The 22219-nt window shown below is 40.5% G+C and overlaps 2 protein-coding genes across 5 annotated transcripts in view; one reads left to right on the top strand and one right to left on the bottom strand.

The window, feature by feature from the left end:
• LOC132398553 (uncharacterized) overlaps positions 1 to 2522 on the top strand; it is an 87366-nt gene extending 84844 nt beyond the window's left edge. The window contains exon 8 of one of the 2 annotated variants that reach the window (XM_059978182.1): positions 1575 to 2522. The gene's annotated coding sequence lies outside the window, so the exon portion shown is untranslated. The remainder of the gene's footprint in view (positions 1 to 1574) is intronic. The other variant, XM_059978184.1, reaches the window with a different exon arrangement.
• On the bottom strand, positions 72 to 13776 carry stmp1 (short transmembrane mitochondrial protein 1). 3 transcript variants are annotated; one of them, XM_059978186.1, is made up of 4 exons: positions 13469 to 13776; positions 3838 to 3891; positions 2541 to 2594; positions 72 to 307 (listed from the first exon to the last, which is right to left on the bottom strand). In XM_059978186.1, exons 2-4 carry the CDS (start codon positions 3838 to 3840, stop codon positions 227 to 229), a joined length of 138 nt encoding a protein of 45 aa, XP_059834169.1. In that variant the 5' UTR covers positions 3841 to 3891; positions 13469 to 13776; the 3' UTR covers positions 72 to 226. The 3 variants fall into 3 exon arrangements, with proteins under 3 accessions (XP_059834169.1, XP_059834170.1, XP_059834168.1); XM_059978187.1 differs by lacking the exon at positions 13469 to 13776 and adding an exon at positions 12870 to 13413; XM_059978185.1 differs by lacking the exon at positions 3838 to 3891 and having other exon boundaries at positions 13469 to 13720.
• Between the last annotated feature and the right edge of the window lie 8443 nt (positions 13777 to 22219).

Here is a 22219-nt window from a genome sequence, read left to right as displayed (position 1 = left end):
GACCACAAAGAGTCAAATGCCAGCAGAAACAAATATGGTAAAGTAATGACTCACAATAATAAAAACACAGGTGATTTTTGAGTTGGACTACTTTTATTTTTAATCAGTGCTAAATAAATAGAACTGTTGAGGTGGGTCCAATACTGTTTGATACTCAATGCATAGAGTCAGTTTAGCATTAGTAACCAAATGCCAATGTCCCAATGTCATCCATGGGCCATACACATTATGATCGATCATCTGGTGGCTTTTTTCGGGATTCAGCATCCTTTTTGAACTCTTCAAACTTCTTATAGATATTTGGAATCTTTAAAAAAAAGTTCAAAAGATCAAATTAACTTTTTTGTCCTCAATAAACTTTCACTTCAAAACTTGACAAGGAAAACACAAAGACAAAACTAATACTTTGGCTGATTAGGATTCATCTAAGAAGGATGAATAACAGGTCCTGGCTTTAGCAAATTAATTGGCCACAAAAAAAAAAATCAAAGCTTAAATGTCTCCTAGCAGTGAAATATATGACAGAACCTTGTCACGAACATACCCAAATCTGGCTTTAAATATTTTGCTTTTTTTTGTCACCAAAATAGTATCAGCTCACAGCTTTTGGCCAAAGCTCATTAGTATTCCCATGCACTCATGTATCTTGCTGTTGGTAATGTGCATTTCACATATGTCACAGGGGAAATGACCGCGGGGTGCAGAATGGGTGAACTAAATTACATTTACATTTAGTTCATTAGATGAGCATTCAGACATTGAAAATAATCAGTAACAGTGGCAGTGCAGCTACTTTATCTATTCATCCCAGGATCACAAGTTAATAATTCCTTTCTCATTTAGCTTAATGGCATTCTTGAAGACTTTTTTCTGGAAATCAATGATATTATCACAACCTCCTGTAAATGAATTTTGAATCCTGCTGTGAATGGAACATTTGCCATGTGAGTTTGAAGGTGGCTAGTGTGTTCAGTTGAGGCTGTGGATTTGTTCTGATAAGGTATCCCAACAGGCATATTTCAACACTCTATCCTTGTAGTAGAATATATTTTTGACTAGAGTAATGGGAATAAAGTGAAAGCTATTTTACTGTGTAGTCTTCTGTACATTAGGTAAATTCCCCATAATTTTCAGTGGATTTAGGAAGTTGCAGTGCTAAGACCAGGATTTTGCAGTGCCTTGAACTTCATTGATTTCACAGCTTCCAGAGAGATCTATCTGCAGTTCTTAAATAAATCTGAACTTCTCAGTCTGACATGCCTGAGCTATGACATGCTAACAGCCACCTTGATATTTCTAATTTTTGTAACCTGAATAGGCTACCCACAAGAATTGGACTCTTGGTGCTACCTTTCTGAACCAGACTGCAGCTGCAAGTTCTTTAGTAATTTAAGAAAGAGAGGAGAGTTAAATTTGAACTAACAAACACAACTTCATTGTAATAAGACATACCCTGCCTAGCTATGAAAAGAAATGGTTCAAACTTAATTCTGACAGAAGGTATTAAAAACTTTTACTGTCATTACTGAACACTTCACTGAAAGGTCAGATTATATATTACCTTCATTTTCCAGCAAGCAATTATGAGTTGTTACGAATGTGCCACAACTCTGAGGGGCCGGAGGATACAAAGTAGCCCCCTCCTTTGTGAGAATCGCAAGATCACTACTAATTCAGGTCTGGGACCCAGGAAATGAGACAGAATCCTCAAGGTTTTGGAATGTGTCCTGTCCTCAGCCAGACAAAGCCACAGATAATGGCCATTGTCTCTTGGAGATGGAATTGTGTATTGAGTACTGTACTATTCATTGAAGCCCTCATGGAATGACCAGCGTGGGCTGGTTGAGGGATTGCATCATCCCAACCTGATTGACAACTGAGACCCCGTGAGTAAGGATAAAAGAGGGTCTGGTGAACAACCCCTTCAGACGCACCAGGAGAAACGCTAGAAATCCCGTGCCAGCGTTTAACAGCGACAGCCGGTGGGGTGCCCGCGTGCATCCTTTTCCTTTGCCTCGGAATTGGTGGGTTTACCACGGAAGAACAGTTTAGCTAATGAAGAGGCCACCACCAATGAAATTTCGAAGGATCGACATCATAAAAAGGAAAAGCTGGCAAGTTTTAAAAAATCTGTCTCTCTCCAACCAAAAAGCTGCAGCCTGAATGAACTGAGTAACTTTTATATTTCCATCGGACAATACATTATCCCCTAGTCAACAATAGAGCTATTTCTTATTATTATTATACCCGCGCTTTTAGATTTAGTATTGATGACGTATATTATCTGTATGTTTGCAATGATATTATTTTTGTGTATTTTTATCAATAAATACTGTTAAAAATAGTACCATCAGACTTCAACGGACCTCTCTATCTTTGCTGGTAAGTGACCCAGTTACGCGGTTCGTAACAGAGTTAAATTTCATGATTCTCAATCAATAGCAAGATGCAAAAATATATAATTATAAAAACAAATAATATTCAATTTAAATCTCAACTGATATAAATTTATCTTTCAAGCACAGTCTTCATAAACACACCTGATAATTTTGGGCCAGATACATTCCCACAACGTTTCCAAGAGTAAACCCTACCTGAAACAGAAGACACAAAGAACACAATTGTATTAATAAATTAACATTCACGACTAGTTCTAATAATGTAAAAAAATACAAATATAAAAATTTTTTAGAAACAGCTCTAGAAAAATTATTGCAAGCAGCATCTGTGGAAGTAAAGGATTGGTCAATACTTTGGTTCAAGGCCATGCATCAGGACTGAGAATGCAGAGGGGAAATAGTCTGTTTATAGTAGAGAGGATGAGATAAAGGCTAGTAGCTGATGGGTGGAAACAGATTTGGTGATGGATGAAATAATATGCAGATTGAACTAATTTGGGGAGGAGAAATGAATCAAGAGAGAAGAAATCCAGGTAGATAGGTCTGTGGGTGGATAGGCAGAGGGAATGGAACTCAATAATGAGGGGCGAGGAATGGGAATGGTAGACAGAGAGAGAAACTGATAGATTGGTGAGAATGAGAAAGAATTGAGGGGTGTTGATTACCGGAAATTGGAAAATACATCAATCATATCATTGGCCTGTAACCTGCCCAACCAGAATGCCAAGTGCCATTCTCCTGGTTTTTGTGTTTGGCCTCACCATGGCAGTGGAGAAGCCTGAGGACAGATGGGTCAGTGTGAGAATCGGATGGGGATTTGAAATGACACCATTGCAACAGAATACAGGTGCTCTACAAAGTTGCACCTTGTCCACCTAGCATCTTCGTTCCACCCATCACCTACACTTCTCCATATCAACCTTCTCTCTCACTTTGTATAGTTTTCCTCTGCACTCAGTCCTGATTCTAGGTCTTGACCCAAAATCAGATAAAAGTGAGAAGAACATGGCTCAGAAAATCCACAATGTATATTCAATCTGGGTGAACTTATGAAGCACTCAGAGGGATAAAAGAAACCTAGTAGGGAGTTGCCCATATGCCTCCAAACAGAAATATTAATGTAGTAATTGGCACCAAATAGTAAACCAACTATATAACATATTGATGCAATCACAAAGAACACACACCACCAATCATACTTCATTAGGAGTTTGAGGAGATTTGGTACGTCACCAAAGACTAGCAAGTATCTACAGATGTATGGTGGAGAGTACATCTGCCTGGATGCATCATTGCCTGGCATGGAAGCTCCAATGCCTAGGATCAAAAGAGGCTGCAGGGGGTTGTAGGCTCAGCCAGCTCCATCACAGACATAAGCCTCCCCACCATCGAGGATATCTTCAAAAAAAAAGTTACATCCATCATTAAGGACCCTCACCATCCAGGACAGGCGCTCTTCTCAATACTCACATCAGGGAGGAGGTACAGGAGTCTGAAGAGACAGAGACAACGTTTTAGGAACAAACTCCTTCCCGTCTGCCATCAGGTTTTTGAACAATCCATGAACACTACCCACTATTTGGCATGAGCTTAGTTAATTTCTTATTGTAACTTATAGTAACTTATTTTAATTTGTTGTTTTGCCACAAAACAACAAATTTCATGACAACAAATGGGTAAATTTAATCTACAATGCATCTGGTTAAATCAAATTAGCAGTAAGAATATTTTACAGTGAGGTTTCAGGTAAAATGAAAACTTGATTCCAGCAGCACCACAGGCACCATACATGTGAGAGAGCGAGAGAGTGAGAGAAAAAAAAACAAGACCATAGTGCAAAAATACAGACAGAAACAAAGATGGGTCCATGCAAGAGGTAGTCTGTAGTGCTCCACTGTTGAGATAGAGTTGTTAATGTCAGTTCAAGATGGCAAGTATATATATAGACCAGTAAGTTGAGTAGTCTACAACAGAACTGGATACCATACAGTGGGAAAGGATTAGTTATAATCTTATTTAAGTTGAAGTCAAACTTATTGTCATTTGCAACTGTGCACAGGTGAAATGAAAAGCTTACAGCAGTATCAAAGGCACATAGCATTATTCCCAAGAAATGCACAATTAAAACAAAAAAGTCAGTTTTAGTACAATGTTATCAATATGGCCATACTGCTGCTAAAATGTAGTGACCAAAGTTTTCCAGCTTGTTCAAGAACTCAATGGTTGAAGGGAAGTGGCCGTTTTTAGTAAGACATGACTGTAGTGGTGTGGCACTTTGCTATAGCATTATTCCCAATGGTAGCTGAGAAAAGATGGTATGGCATAGATGGTGGAGATCTTTGATGATAGATGTTGCTTTCTTGAGGCAGTACCACCTGTAGTACTAGCAGTAAAGGGATGTACTCATGATGTGTTGGGCAGAGTCCACTACTCTCTGCAACTTCTTGTAGTCCCACGCATTTTAACTGCCGCTCCAGACTACAATGCAACCTGTCAGGATAGTTTCAATGGTATATCTGTACAAGTTTGCTAGCATGTTTGTATCAAGCTAAATCTCCTCAACCTCCAAACAACGAAAAGATAAGCCCAGGGCAGATCATCTGATATGTTAATGGCCAGGAAGCTGAGCAAGATGTTTTTGCAGAAAGTGATCTTAACATGAACAAATTCCTCAGTAAGACAGAAAGTGAAGCAGGTCAATTTGAAACTAGGGTCCTAAGCTGAAACAAAGAAATATAAAAAATGAACAAGGGGCAAGTCAGTTCCATTAAATTAAGGAGCTTCATTGAAAAACATGATGAAATGGCAATGACTAACAATTAAAAGATAAACACAAGAAACATAACAATTATATATTCCTTTCTGGCACAAAAACACAAAAGAGAATGTGACCCAATCCAGCCTAATACAAGCTAAAGATAATATTAGATCCAGAGTCATACAAGATTGCCAGAAAATTAACAAACCTTAGGACAAGGAATGGTTCAGAATTCAGCATAAAAGGTCCAAGAGACCGAGTAAGAAAGCAAAAATGAATTGGTAAATACAGCTTAGAAACACTTCCACAAACACGTAAAAAGAAAAAGATTAGTGAAGACAATTTTAAATTTCTTGCAACAGGAGAATTTATATTGGAGAGCAAATTAAACAAATACTTTGGTTCAGTCTTCATAGGGGATCTAATGAAAATTAAGAAATAAATGAAATTTGCAATTGTAAAGAGTGATGATTCAATGGGATCAATCGTGGGCCAAAGCAAAAGTGTATGCATTGGTTATCATCTTCCAAATTTCTACCAAGGAAAAGCTTCTACAGATTGGAGAATGACAATGTAACTAACGGAGAGATGTAACAAGGAACTACAGGTCTGTTAGTTTACTATCAATAACAGGGAAAATGCCAGAGTCTATTATAAAAGATGTGATAACAAGTCAAATATGTTTAACCCTTCTTATGAGTACTTTAACAAAACTACTGAAATTTTTTGAAGATGTAAATGGTAGAATAGATAAGAAAGAACTAGAAGTGGTGTATTTGAATTTCTAGACAACCTTTGATAAAGTATCATATAAGGGATTAGCATGCAAAATTGAAGCTCATAGAATTGGGAGTAATAAGCTGTCATAGATCAAAACTCAACTGACAGGAAACAGTAAGAATCAAAATGCTCTTTTTTAGGTGGCAACTATTGGGCTGTAACAGGGATTAGTGCCTCAACCTCAGCTACTCTCAAAACATATACAATTTGGATGAGTGAAATGAATGTAATTATTTCCAAACTTACTATCAGAAGTCTGTGAATTGTGAGGCACATGCAGACTTCACTGTTGCCTAGCTAAGTTATTGGACAGATACTTGGCAGATGCAGCACAACATGGATAAACGTAAAGGCATTGACAGTGGTAGGAAAGGAAACCAAAAGGGATTATTACTTAAGTAGTGATGGCTTGGGTAATAATGGTGTAGAAGGGTTTTGAGGGTCCAAGTACACTTGTCATTGGAAGCAACGTTCAGTGTACAAAGCAGTCAAGGTGACAAATGATGCATCAGCCTTCACAATAGGAGTTCTTGGAAACAGAAGCAAGGATGTCACACAATGATTGTACAAGACCTTGGAAGGGGGAACCACAGCAGGAAAATGGTGTTCTTCTTACCTCATGAAAGATATATTTCACTCAGGGGACGCAATAAGGTTTCACTAGACTGGTTCTTTGGGATGCAGGAGAGCTATCTCGGGAAACATTGTGTTAATTAGATTGCACTTGCTATATTTCTGAATTCCAAAACATTTGAAATTCTGACATGTCAGGCATGCTGGATACAGGGAGAAAGTTTCCACTGCCCACTGGGTAGGAAGCAGTGTTAGAATGTGGAACAAGACACTGAGAACTGAGAGAAAAGGAAATGTCATTACTCAGAGCTTGGGGTACCTGTGAAATTCTCTACACGGTGGATTGGATAGGCAAATATGCTAGTCTACCATTTCATGTCCTGACGAAGGGTCTTGGCCCGAAATGTCGACAGTGCTTCTCCTTATAGATGCTGCCTGGTCTGCTGTGTTCCACCAGCATTTTGTGTGTGTTGACTCTACCATTTCTGTCTTCTTGCATGCATACTTCTATTTTTATCACTATTGGTAGATCATTTCTCTAATAGTACAAGCCTCATGCTCCTGCCCAGTCTGAACTCGCCAACACTTCATCATTTTCTTTCAAGGACTTCTTTGAAAGCAAATTCTTTTTTCTACTTTCTTTGGTTGCTGTTCCAGTTCAATTATATCTTTAAAACATCTAAAAATATGTTTAAACATTGTAAGTGCTACACAATAACAAGAAGTTGAATCAGTAAAGTAAAAACACTAATTACATTCACTTTTTGTACATTAATATTTTCTTTTCCTTTTATATATTATACGTCTGCTACATATTTTAATATACAAAATAATATAGCTGTTCTAGATGCTTCGGTAGATTTAATGTTATAAGTTTCATACTTGAAATAAAATTCTGAAAACATTGTCCAGAAGAATTCTTGAGAGTCGGTTAAATGTCAAGTCCCTCTACTGCTGAGGTTTAGTCTCACAACAATCCCTGTTCACTGTGCGCTAATGGCCAGTGTCAGAGGAATATCTCCTCCTATTACTCTCTCCCTATCCTACCCAATCACTGGCGATCGTTCCTTCAGTTGGCTAGGCCCAAAGCTTTGGAATTCCCCCCACCTAGCTTGCTCTCTATTCTCATTTAAATGCTTCCTAAGACTTTCTGTTGACCAAATACCCTGTCCTAATAATTAATGTGGCATCATCAAATCATATCTCATGATAGATACTCTTAACATATTTTACTACATTAAATATACAATAAAGATACATTACTGAAACACTTATGGATATGCAAAGACTACTATTTAAAATTTCTATCAGCTGTTTTTGATTAATAGGTCTGTAATATTCACAAGATAAACATACCATGTGCTGAGTCACAGCTACGGGTGGAGCACAAGGCTGCACTGGAAAATATTCCTTAAACTCTCAATGCAAAAAGAATAACATTGAGAAATGGCAGATAGTGAAACATATCAAGAATTAACATGCAACCACATTCTTAAGTAAAATAAAAAATGTATGCCCCACTTATTTACATATGAAAGTCCCATCCAGATAAATGCATCTCTTACATAAATGTGATTCAGCTGATGATAGTTCTTCCCTCTCAGTCTTAATAATGAAACGTTTTCAGATTAGCAATTAAACTAAGTTAGTATTTTCATGCAAGATCTTCTGATATTTCTCTGAAAAGCAAGAGTGTTATCTGTTACCTTCACCAATATTTGGCCCTCAATCAACACAATTTCAAAATGGGCTATTTTGTCTTCACCATAATGCTATTTCCATAAATTTGCTGAGGTCAATTGATGTGCCAAGGACGGTCTAACTAAATGCATTACTCTTATGTTAAAATATCGGAGAATATTCAAGTATGAAGAAAGGGAGATAATCCAAGGATAGACCTATTTCTACTCTATACACAGTCTTGGATCTCCACTATCACCAAAGAGAAAGTAAAGGAGCCCAAGAGTCACACTCAATGACCTCCACCATCAGGTTTCTGAACTGTCAGTGAACCGTGTCTGTTTGCTTTCCCTTCGTGGCTGTTTATGTGATCTTCACCCGCGCACTGTTTGTTTAATTCTGACTAACAAACAGTTTGAGTCATGGACGTTTCTTACTCTTTTTTATTTTTGCACTTTTTATTTATTTTGTAATTTAAAACTTAATGTCTTTGCATTGTACTGCTGCTACAGGTGTAAGACCATAGGAGCAGAAATAGGCCATTTGGCCCATCAAGTCTGCTTCAGCATTCAGTCATGGCTGATATATTATCCCTCTCAACCCCATTCTTCTGCCTTTACCCCATAGCCTTTGACTAATCAAGAACCTATCAACCTCCGCTTTAAACTTATCTAACAACTTGACCTCCACAGCCGTCTGTGGTAATGAATTTCACAGATTCACCACCCTCTGGCGGAAGATTATATACACTTATTTTATTGTAAAATCACAGCATTAAAACCTACAAATAAACAAATTTCACATCATAAAATATTCTGATTCTATCTTCCCATTTCAATATTTAGACAGCACTAAACATAATGCCACAGCCATATGTTCAGCTGCTTCAGTCCTCAGATCATGAATTCATGCTCTACACGTCCCACAACACACATAGTAAGTTGGGGAGCAAAAAGGAATTCCCCTTTGACATCAATGACATTTCCTCAGAAATGTTAAAAATTAAAGGCATAATGTCTTTTGAGAACCAAAGGAATAGGGAGAGAATAATGAATAGTGAGAATGGGAAGATTAAATCACTAAAGAGATGATGGTGTAAGGTTTAAACAGAATGATAATGGATAGGAAACAAAAAATGGGTTCAACGGTATGTAGCAGAAATTAGCAGAATCATTATCTAAAATTTCTGAACTCAATATTGAGTCCGGAAGACTATTATATAACTGGAGGAAAGATGAGATGCTTGTTCCACAAGCTTGTATTGATCTTAATTAGAATGGTATTAAAATGCTGACAACCGAGGTGTTGAAATGATAGGAGGAAAAAGGACCTATGCAACAAATGATCCATAGCTCAGGGTCACACAGAGAAGCTTCACAAAGACATCAGCCAATCTGCATCTGTTCCTAACTGTATAGGGGAGGCCACATCCTCAAGGGTGAATGTAGATATTTCATTCTAAAGACATCCCTTTGAATCAAGAATGACTCAAAGAACTTCAATTCAAGTTCTATAGGTTCTACAGTGATTAGTGAAGCTTTAGTGGAGTCTGCAGAGCCTGACAGATAGGGCAAGAGTTTGCAATGTGTAGTGTGGAAGGTGATACATCCCTTTTGCTGTTTTCACCAACATTCATCCACTGGTGCAGAACAAAGAGAACTGAGGCTCAATGCCATCCCAACAACTCCTCCATTGTTAGCAGTCAATGACCACGGATTTGAATGAGTCAATAAGTTTGTTATATGTTTTACAGGGAGACGAAGAACATCTTGAATCATTTTTCTGTTCTCCTAATGTCTTCTTGCTGTTTAGGTGCTTTTGTATTTTACATAATGTATGTTTCAGGAGTTTGCATTAAGACATATAATCAATATGCCCCAGCCTGAATGCACTTACAGCATCAACGCTGGGAATACCATCACGTAAGACAGCACTGATTTTGGTTTGCCATCTCTGCTAATGGACCAGAAAGATTTAGCATGGACCTATTTAGGTAGGCACTCCCTCTGAGGTTTACAGGAGAGTGGGGATCGATGCTTCTCAGTAGACAGTGACTTTTATACCCAGTCTGCAACCATGATCTTTGAATACGTTTCTTCAGAAGGCCTAAGACTGTATTGGTACAGTGGTGGTACTAGGCATAGGAACAACACTCATCAACACCTACCTTTTGATCTAACTTCTCCAGATACTTCTATAAATACACTGTTACCTAGTATCTTGACTAGCTGACGTGGCCTGATATGGCAATTTCAACACTGGAACACACAGGTTGCAGAAAGTAGTAGTCGCAGAACAGTCCATCCAAATCACTGACAATATATGCAGGAGGCAGTGCCTCAAAGCAGCAGCATCAACATCAAGGAACCCCACCATTCAGGTCATACCCTCTTCTTGCCACTAGTCAGGCAGGAGAGACAGAAGCCACACCACCAAGTTCAGGAACAACCATTTTCCTACAGCCATCAGGTGGTTAAACCTATCTATACAAATCTAATCCTACCTCAGTAACAGAAACTATGAACCGCTTGCACTAACAATAGACTTATCTCTGTGGGTTTTTAATTCACTAGTGTCTTGTGTTACACAGTCATTTTTTTCTCTTCACTGTCTTTTATAATTTGTGGATAATTTATATTCCGTGTGTGGTCTGAACCAGTGATGCTGTGGCACGAAAGATTTTCATTGCATCTGTACTTCACAGTACTTGTGCACATGAAGATAAACTCGACTTGACACAGTGGGGCAGTATGATAAAGAACCTTTGCTTAGAGATACTTAATGTTATGTCCACTCTTTCATATACTTCAGACAACATGTTGACACTGACTGGGAGCTCAGCTTCTAAATATGCAAACACGTAACTATTGTCTGCATACAGACCACAGTCAGAGTCAGCTTAGTACTCAAGTGGAATAAATATAGAATCATTCAGTCTCAGCACAATGAAAAAGAATAGGTTCTTCAAACATAATGTTACTCTTGTCAGTAGACTCGATGACAATGCCTTGACTTCACTTTGGTAAATTGCCTTCAAAGTTCAGTGGAAGATGAATTAAAATGGAAGGTGTAGAAAAATGCTCCATTTAACATTATGGCAGCGGTTTGCAGAAAAATAAGTATTTTTTTTAAAGAAATTACAAGAATCAGAAGGTATCAGCCAGACAGACAGACATAATTTATTGAGGATGATAAAGTACTTATTCAGGATGATGTAGAAAAATAATGTTGTGATTAAAAAAAATACCTTTTAAATAATAAACCTGACATGAGAGGCCGAAAGGCCTATTTCTATTTATTACGTTCTTATTATCCAGAGAAGGCAAAAAGTCAACAGTAGAGCAAAGGTGGGATGAGAATATGTATATACATGTATAGATAAGGTAGTTTCTTAAGGTTGTCATACTTGGGGGAGGTACCTGTTAAATGGCCCAGTGGTGTGCTTCTCAAAAAGCCTCTGACAACCAAGTCCAGCTCATGCCCTTCACGTATAGCTTAGCTACTAAACCTGGCAGAACTATTTCTACAGTCAGGAGAAGGGGCAAAGATGGGTTACAGGTGGCTTAAAGCCAGTCATTTTGGGTAGATGGAGCTCATCAACTGTGGTTGGAGGCTCATCTAGAAGGAAAACTCTGCTCTTAAACCTCTACTGCCTTGCAGCTATAGCCACTCACAGGGAAAGCTTCAGGAGTAAATCCTGAGGAAAAATCCAGAGCTGCAGCCCCTGAGACAGTCCAATGTTGAGTTCAACACTGATTGGCAACTCCTACAACGCCACCTAAGCCAGACTGTATTGGTCCCTGCCCCACGGACAATAGCTTGCACTCCATGTCATAGTACGCTTGACTGTGTATCGCGTTTACAGCTGGGATGCAAGATCCATGGTTGACCCCAACCAATGGAGGGCCTCTTATAAACAGGGCAAACGTAAGCAGGCCATTTCCACTGCGGTTGGGTGAGAATAGAACTAGAGGTCATGGGCTCAGGGTGAAAAGTTATATGTTTAAGGGAAACATGAGGGGGAATTTCACTCAGAGGGTGGTGAGAATCTGGATCAGGCTGCCAGTGGAAGTGGTGGGGGGGGGGGGGGGGTTGACTTCAACATTTAAAATAAACATGGACGGAAGAGGGATAGAGGGCTATGGTCTGGATGCAGGTTGATAGGACTAGGCAGATTAATAGTTTGGCATAGACTAAATGGGCCGAAGGACCTGTTTTTTTGCTGTAGTGTTCTATGACTCTATGGCACCTCTTACAAAACTGAAAACAATCCAAGGTACTTCACAATAGCATTAGCAAACCAAACTATTGATATCAGATCTCACAGGAACATACTAGGGCAGGTGGCTAATAAAAATAGCCAATGAGATCAGTTTTAAAAAGCTTCGAAAGCAAGCTAAGAGGTGGAAAGGCTTTGGAGGCCTTGGCCATTTTATCCACCTGTTACTCATGAAGTAGGGGGTCCTCAAAAAGGCCAGGATTGTAGCAGCACCATATCTCAGATGTTTATCAAGCAGGGAGATATTTGGAAGTAAGGGATGGCAAGGACCAGATGAGTGTCAATCTTTTGACTCACTTGAAGAGATGAGTTTGGTATGGTTGGCGGTATATAAAAGAATCTCAACCCCCTAATCAGCAGTTAAACTAGCTACAGCTTGGTCTGAAAGTGTGTTACTTACCTGGTCTAGTCAGAATTGAAGTGACATTAAATTAATCATTCTCCAGGGGTTATATCCATTGAATTTTCCAATTTCTTGAGTTTAAACGAGCAACAGTGAGCAGCCAGAATGAGAATTAGAAAATGAAATTAAGGAGTCATGGGCGAAGACAATGATTTGGTTAAGCAGATCGGTAAACTGCAGAAAAACGGAGGAAATAGGCAGACTGCTGATTTTTAAAACTGGCCGAGTACGGGAAAAAATGCTGCAAGTGGTAAAACTGTGCTGCCACTCTCATAACTCAGCGAGGTGAGAGGAGTAAAGATCTGGAGCCGCTGACGACAGGTCGTTTGGGCAAGGGATGGTCATAAGAGAAAGCGAGATGATTGGGGGAAAAAAAACACAGGAAGGGATGAATAGAGTCAGAGGGACGATGGCATCCAAGGGTTTTTGAACCAGGTAGACAAGCCTCCGCCTGAGAAAACACCAAGTGTGTCGCATTGGGAGCTGGCTATCGTGGAGCCGCGGGCGCAGATATCCAGTCCGTCTCCTTGGTGGAAACCGCACCCACCTCCGACACCGGATCCAGCTGGACCCACCCGGGCCGCAGCCTCACTCACCAGGAACTGAAACATCCTTCTGTACGGGCCTGGTCCACACCGGCGCCCCGCTCTCGGTGCTCCCGTTCGTAGAAGCACAGTGCGCACGCGCGCCGCCACACTTGGGCTGGGCCTGCCGCCATCTTGAGAAGGTCGTGACCGACTGCATCGAAGAATTCAAGTTGGCACCCAAGGAGGCTTTTTTTTAACAGACCCACAATAGACTGGTTTGTTCATTCCTCAAAACATTCTGACAAACATTTTCAGGAGTAGTCAACGCTTACGTCTCATGCTTTCTCTGCCGCTTTTATGATGATGACACCACTCGTCAATCATAGTGTGACAACCGATTCCTCCTCTTGGATGCGTACCCCAAATACCGCTGTCTCGGAGTTGCTGGCTGAATATATCGCTTGCAGGTTCACTGGTTGGACCTATTGACAGCCACTTTGGGAAGATTCAAGTGCAATTACACAAGGAAGTCACCAGATGCCCCAAAGATTAGAAGAACCAGACAGAGGAACACACAAAAAATGCTGAAGGAACTCCGCAGGCCAGGCAGCATATATGGAGAAGAGTATTATCGACGTTTCTGGCCGAAACCCTTCGGCAGGACTGGATTTCCAGCATCTACAGGTTTTCTCTTGCCTGTGATTAGATTACTACAAAACTGAGGAACAGCCCCTTTAAATAACAGTAGAAAGACGAGAACTCTTAACCATACATTGAACACAGAATCCTGAAATAAAACGGAAAAGGCCAGAAATACTCAACATTATAGTCCATGCATAGAGAAATTAATCTATCATTCTTTGTAGTTCTGTTGAAAGATGATAGTGGTCAATGATCTTTCAAAAGAACTGTGAAGAACTATTAGAACTGATATTTAGGCAAAGGGCTTGCCAATGTTGAGAAATGTGTATTGAGTACAATCCTATAGTAAGTCACACACTAGATTATTTATATAGAGGGAGCAGTTTTGCTTGGTTCACTTTGAAGAATATCAGGGAGCAGAGTGTTTTGCTCTAGCATTTCAAATTTTTAACAACTACAGATTTTTCTTTTAATGCTCATGATATTAAATATCACCAAACATTTCCTATTTCTGCATCACTCTTATCAGCATATTCCAACAGACATGCATACAATCAGTGCTGCATACCAGCTCACGCATGTTCTTGACTCTCTTGTGCATTACTGACTTGGACTTATTCAATCTTTCTTACTACAGTACTCTGCCTTGTTCCAATCATCTTCCTGATGGAGAGGAATTAATCCAGTGTGTGATCTAAAAATAGTCTTGTTTATCATCTCCACTTCAGAATCAAGATGGTTCCAACCTCCACTTTTGAAATATGCTTCATAGATAACACTTGTATACATAGACATTCAGAATCATTCCTACTGAAGTATATCAAAAGAAGATTACATTGCGCATTCAGAAGACAAAAAGAAACGTCCTCTATATACACTCTTCTCTTGGAATCAGCCAGAGTTTCTGATCAAAGTATACAAAATTATAAAGACATAGACATGGTATTTTCCAGGATATAAATGTCAAATACTAGAAGGCACAGATTTAGGTGAGAGGGGAAACGTTTAAAGGAGATTTATATGCCAGAGCGGTACCTGCCTGGAAACACATAGTGGTAGAAACAGATGAGACAGCAACCTGTAGGAGTCATTCAGATAAACAGGTGAAAAGCCAGGGATTTGAGGGATATTGTCAATGAGCAGTTTAAATTGACCTCATGGTCAGCAAAGACATCACTGGTCAGGGAAGGGAAGGAAAGAGCACAGATAGTAGAGAGCACCCAGGCCGCAATCCCCCTCAGTAACTGTTGAATCGTTTTGGATGCTGTTCAGGGGTGTGACCTGACAGAGGACGACCATGGCGATTGGGTCTCTGGCACTGAGCCTGGTTCCATGGTGCAGAAGAGAAACAGGAAGATGAGGAATATAGTAGTCATAGGGGATTCCATATGAGAGGAACAGACAGGAGGTTCTGTCAGCCTGATAGAAATACGCACATGGTGTGTTGCCTCCCAGGTGCCAATGTACAGGATGTCTCAGATTGGGTGCAGAGTATTCTGAAAGGAGAAGGTGAACAGCCAGAAGTCTTGGTACGCATTGGTACCAATGACATAGGTAGAAAAAGGGAGGAGGCCCTGAAGAGAGAATTCAGGGAGATTAGGCATAGTTATAGCCAGTGGGATGAGTTACCGGGCAATAGAGGTGTGGTGCAGTTAAAACTAAAGCAACAAATACTGGGCTGAAAGTGTTATATTTGAATGCATGCAGCATAAGAAATAAAATGGATGATCTTGAAATTCAGCTACAGATTGGCAAGTATGACATTGTGGCCATCTCTGAAACTTGGCTAAAGGATGGCTGCCATTGGGAGCTGTACATCCAAAGATATACTATTTATAAGAAATAACATTAAGTCATTAGAAAGGGATGACATAGGTTCAGAAGGTGTAGAGTCTCTATGGTTTGAGGTAAGAAATGGCAAGGGTAAAAGGACCCTAATGGCAGTTGTATACAGGGCTCAAAACAGCAGCAAGGATGTGGATTAGAAATTAGAGCAGTAAATAGAAAAGGCATGTCAGAAAGGCAATGTCATGATAATCATTGGGGATTTTAACATGAAAGTGGATTGGGAAAACCAGGCACGTACTGGACCTCAAGAGAGGGAATTTGTAGAATGTCTAAGGGATGGCTTTTTAGAACAGCTTGTTGTTGAGCCCATTAGGGGATCAGCTGTGCTGAATTGGGTGTTGTGCAATGATCTGGAGGTGATAAGAGAGCTTAAGGTTAAGGAACCCTTGGGAAACAGTGATCGCAATATGATCAAGTTCACTTTGAAATTTAAGAAGGAGAAACTAAATTCCAGTGTGTCGGTATTTCAGTGGAGTAAAGGAAATTACAATGACATGAGAGGCGAACTGGCCAAGGTTGACTGAAAAGAGACGCTAGCAGGAAGGACAGCAGAGCAGCAATGGCTGGAGTTTATGCGAAAAATGAGGGAAGCGCAAGACAGATATACGCCAAAGAAGACGAAACTTTCAAATGGAAGAAGAACACTACCATGGCTGACAAGAGAAGTCAGATCAAATTAAAAACAAAAGAGAGAGCATACAAGGAAACCAAATCTAGTGTGAAGATAGAAGATTGGGAAGCTTTTAAAAACTTTCAGAAGGAAACTAAGAAGATCATTCAGAAGGAAAAGATGAATTATGAAAGGAAGATGGTGACTAATATCAAAGAAGATACTAAAAGCCTTTTTAGGTATATAAAGGCTAAAAGAGAATTTGAGGGTAGATATAGGACCAATAGAAAATGACGCTGGAGATATTGTAATGAGAGATGCAGAGATGGCAGAGGAACTGAATGTTTATTTTGCATCAGTCTTCACAGTGTAAGGCATCTGTAGTATACCAGACATTCAAGAGTATCAGGGAAGTGAAGTAGGTGCAGTGAAAATTACAACTGAGAAGGTGCTCAGGAAGCTTAATGGTCTGAGGGTGGATAAATCTCCTGGACCTGATGGAATGCACGCTCAGGTTCCGAAGGAAGTAGCTGGAGAGATTGTGGAGGCATTATCGATTATCTTTCAGGAATCAATAGATTCTGGCATTGTATAGGATGACTGGAAAATTGCAGAAGTGGTGAATGTGTGGAATGGGCTGCCAGCAAAGGTGATGGAGGCAGATACGATAGGGTCTTTTAAGAGACTTTTGGATAGGTACATGGAGCTTAGAAAAATAGAGGGCTATTGGTAGCCTAGTAATTTCTAGGGTAGGGACAGGTTCAGCAGAACTTTGTGGGCCGAAGGGCCTGTATGTGCTGTAGGTTTTCTATATTATTCCATTATTTAAGAAGAGTGGGAGGCAGCAGAAAGGAAACTATAGACCTGTTAGCCTGATATCAGTGGTTGGGATATTGCTGGAATCGATTGTTAGGGATGAGATTATGGAGTACCTGGAAGCGTATGACAAGATAGGCCAAAGCCAGCATGGTTTCCTGAAAGGAAAATCCTGCTTGACTAACCTACCGCAATTTTTTGAGGAAATTACAAGCAGGGTAGACAAAGGAGATGCAGTAGATGTGGTGTGCTTGAATTTTCAGAAGGCCTATGACAAGGTGCCACACATGAGACTGCTTAGCAAGGTAAGAGCGCATAGAATTACAGGGGAGTTACTATCATGGGTGGAGCATTGGCTGGTCAGCAGAAAACAGAGTGGGACTAAATGGATCCTATTCTGGCTGGCTGCCGGATACCAGTGGAGTTCCACAGGGGTCAGTGTTGGGATCGTTACTTTTTACGATGTATGTCAATGATTTGGACTATGGGATTAATGGATTTGTGGCTAAATTTGCCGATGATACAAAGATAGGTGGAAGAGCGGGTAGTGTCGATGAAACAGGGAGCCTGCAGAGAGACTTAGATAGTTTAGGGGAATGGGCAAAGAAGTGACAAATGAAGTACAATGTTGGGAAGTGTATGGTCATGCACTTTGGTGGAAGAAATAAACGGGCAGACTATTATTTAGGTGGGGAGAGAATTCAAAATGCACAGATGCAAAGCGACTTGGGAGTCTTTGTGCAGGATACCCTAAAGGTTAAGCTCCAGGTTGAGTCAGGGGTGAAGAAGGCAAATGCAATGTTGGCTTTCATTTCTAGAGGTATAGAATATAAGAGCAGGGAAGTGATGTTGAGGCTCTATAAGGCACTTGTGAGACCACACTTGGAGTATTGTGTGCCGTTTTGGGCTGCTTATTTTGGAAAGGATATACTGACATTGGAGAGGGTTCAGAGAAGATTCGCAAGAATGATTCCAGGATTGAAAGGGTTACTGTATGAGGAACATCTGGCTGTATTCCCTGAATTTCAGGAGAATGATGGGCAGTCTCATAGAAACTTTCAGAAAGTTAAAAGGCCTGAACAGATTAGATATGGCAAAGTTATTTCCCATGGTAGGGGAGTCTAGGACAAGAGGGCATGACTTCAGGATTGAAGGACATTCATTTAGAACAGAGATGCAGAGAAATTACTTTAGTCAGAGGGTGGTAAATCTGTGGAATGTGTTGCACGTGTGGCTGTGGAGGCCAAGTCATTGGGTACATTTAAGGCAGAGATAGATAGGTTCTTGATTAGCCAGGGCATCAAAGGGTATGGCGAGAAGGCAGGGGAGTGGGGATAACTAGAAGAATTGGAAACACACCATTGGGACATTTAACAGGTACCTCCCCCAAGTATGACAACCTTAAGAAACCCCCTTATCTATACATATTCTCATTCCACCTTTGATCGAATGGCAGAGCAGACTCGGTGGGTTGAATGGCTTACTTCTGCTCCTATATCTTCTGGTCTTACCGGTTGAGGTGCCTATCCCTGTGTAATATTTTTAATGCTCCAAATGCGCAGATACAATCTGATTTTAAGTTGTTGAGGAAATAAGGAATGATGATGAGTGTATTATTTTTATGAATTTAGCAAGGTTTTTAACAAAATCTCTCATGGTAGCTTCATATTCAAATGAAAGTCCATAGGAGCTGAAGGAGTATGTCAAATGAGATCTAAAACTAACTCAGTGGAAAGAAAATATGATTATTTATTGTTTATTTATTGAAATACAGCCCCCGGCCCTTCGAGCCTTGCTGCCAGGCAATCCACTGATTTAATCCTAGACTAATCACAGGATAATTTACAGACCATTTACCTAGCAACCTGTACGTCTTTGAACTGTGGGAGGAAAGCAGGACACCCAGAGGAGACCCAGACAGACACAGGAAGAATGTACAAACTTGGATAGCAGTAGGAATTGAACCAGGGTCACCTGTAAACTGTTGTGCTAACCACTGCACTACTATGCTGCCCCTGATGATGATTAATGGCTGCTTTGAACAGGAAGGGGGGATAAATACTCAAGCATAGTGGATGCAATGAAGTTTGCAGATGATATAAGAAATGGTCCTTTGGTTAAGTGAAGAAGAATGTTTTAGCCTGTAGGGTATTGTCAGATCATCTACTGGGTAGAAACAGACAACTGGAATTCAGTTTGTAGAAGTGCACTCGGAGGGTTGCAAGCAAACAAGGGAAAACATAATAAATGGAAGATATCAAGTTGACTAAAAATAGAACTCATGGTCTGTACGTATGCAGATCCTTAGATGTGTCATAACAAACTGGCAATGTGGTTAAGAAGTAGGTATTTTTATTAGCTGAGCATAGAATATAATGGCAGGGAGGTGTACATCTGAAGACAAGCCAGAATTCAAATACAGTGTATAGAAATGGCCACATTATGTCAAAAGTGTGATGTGCTACAGAGGGTGTTCAAGTAAAGAAGAGGCTTAAATGTTTACTACATTTTAAAACTACTTGAACGTGCTCTTGATCGACAATGTTATGGACTTAGTGTTGGAAAATGGCATTAATTTTTAACTGGCATTGAAGACAGGTCTTCCTATGTTGTAAACTTTAATTTGTTCTGTTAGTAAAATTGTTGGCAACTCCCGTAAGTTTTATTATGCGGACTGAATCCTCCTTATCTGAAATAAAAACAGTAAATACAGACCTGATACCTTTTTTTAATGATTCATGAAGTATACAAACTATAAGTACACAAAAGTTCAGCATCAGTTTATTCTTCGCAAGAATGGATGCTGATATGACAATTGTTCTCAACACAATAGACAGATAACACGTCAGTAAGAACAGAGTATAATAAATGAGAATGTCTCACTAATCCCCACCTCACTGGCTTCCACATATCACTTACTAATACTTGCCTTACCCCTGCTTCTCACATCTTTATATGGGCTATCTTCCCTCAACACTCACGGTCCTGTTACATCAATATCCATTTGCCTTCATGGATGCTACATGATCCGCTGAGTTCCTTCATCAGTTTGTTTCCTTTTGGGTTGGAACCAGCCAGATTTGAAGCTCAGAAATAAAGTTCAATGGTCACACCCATAAATGTAGATAGGCAGCAAGAAATCACTGGCTCAGTTAATGGGACATTGTCAGAAGCAGGTCATATGAGAGAGAACAGTGTACCAACAATAAAATTTTCTTAAAAAAATTGCAATTGTTGTAAATCTAAACCAAAACACAAAATGCTGGAAGGACTCAGCAGGTCATGGCTCATCCATGGGAAAAGAAACAGTTAAAGTTTCAGGTCAGACTGAGAAAGAGACAAAAGGATCTTGTAAAATTACGGGGATCTCAGATAAGGTTAAAACTGAGGTGACCATGGGGGTAAGTTTCAACATGGTGGTGTAGCGGTTCACATGATGCTATTACAGTTATTGGCATTGGAATTCAGCTTTCAATTCCAATGTCATCAGTAAGGTATCTGTAATTTCTCCCCATGAAATGTGTGAGTTTCCTCTGGGTGCTGTGATTTCCTCCCACAGTCTAAAGACATTCTATTTAGTCCATTAATTGGTCATTGTAAATCATCCCATGATTAGGCTAGGGTTAAAATCAGGGTTGCTTACATACCTCCCCACCAGCCTCCACATCCAGCACATTATTCTCCATAACATTCACCATCTCCAACGGGATCCCACCACCAAGCACATCTTTCCCTCCCCCCACTTCCTGCTTTCGCCAGGGGTCATTTCCTATGCGGCTCGCTTGCCCATTCGTCCCTCCCCACTGATCTCCCTTCTGGCATTTACCCTTGTAAGTGGAACAAGTGCTACACTTGCCCTGAAAGCTCCCTCATGACCATTCAGGGCCCTAAACAGTCCTTCCAAGTGAGGCTACACCTCACCTGTGAATCTGTATCTGGTGTTCCCAGTTTGGCCTCTTGTGTTTCGGTGAAACCTGACATAGACTAAGAGACTGCTTTGCCGAGCACCTTCTGAAAAGTCTGCCAGAAAAGGCGAGATCTCCCAGTCTCCACCTGTTTCCATTCTACTTCCCTTTCCCATTCCGATATGTCCGTCCATGGCCTCCTCTACTGCCATCATGAGGCCACACTCAGGTTGGAGAAGCAACATCTTATATTCCACCTGGGCAGTCTCCAAACTGATGGCATGAACATCAACTTCTCAAACTTCCAGTAATGGCCTCCCCCCACCCCCCCCCCCACCACTTCACCATTCCCCATTCCCACTTCCCTCTTGCACCTTATCTCCTTACCTGCCCATCACCTCCCTCTGGTGCTCCTCCTCTTTCCCTTTCCTCCATGGATTTCTGTCCTCAGCCATCAGATTCCCCCTTCTCCAGCCGGCTATCTCTTTCACCAATCAACCTCCCAGTTCTTTACTTCACCCCTCCCACTCTCCCGGTTTCACCTTGTACTTCTTCCTTCCTCCCCTCCAACACCCCCCCCCCCCACCTTCTTACACTGAAGGGGACCAGGATGGCAATGCTTGGTTGTTGACAGGTAGGGTTAATACCTGACTTTGATGAGCATGTGAGTTATGCTCCTGCTGGACTTAGTCCTTAAACTGCTGGAGAACAGTGTGGAAAGAATAGGTGTTGTTTTCTCCCGGTAGGGATTAGATTTTAGTTCCAAGTGCTCCTGCCATGTTTTGTCACCCTACAACCTTATCCTTCGATCTCTTTGAATTACGGAGGACAGCACGTGTATAAATCTCTCTCTCCAGCAGACCTCATCACGATCATCATGACTCCAGTATTTCTACTATTCTTTAATATTCCACAATTGTAAACGTGATTCTTTTGTGTTCTGTCGCTGAGCAGCAGTGAACCATCTGAATGGCCTATCAGCATTCTCTTTGAGAACCA

This window comes from Hypanus sabinus, chromosome 8, assembly GCF_030144855.1.
Source record: "Hypanus sabinus isolate sHypSab1 chromosome 8, sHypSab1.hap1, whole genome shotgun sequence".
Taxonomy (NCBI): domain Eukaryota; kingdom Metazoa; phylum Chordata; class Chondrichthyes; order Myliobatiformes; family Dasyatidae; genus Hypanus; species Hypanus sabinus.
This window is presented reverse-complemented; position numbering and strand designations above follow the sequence as displayed.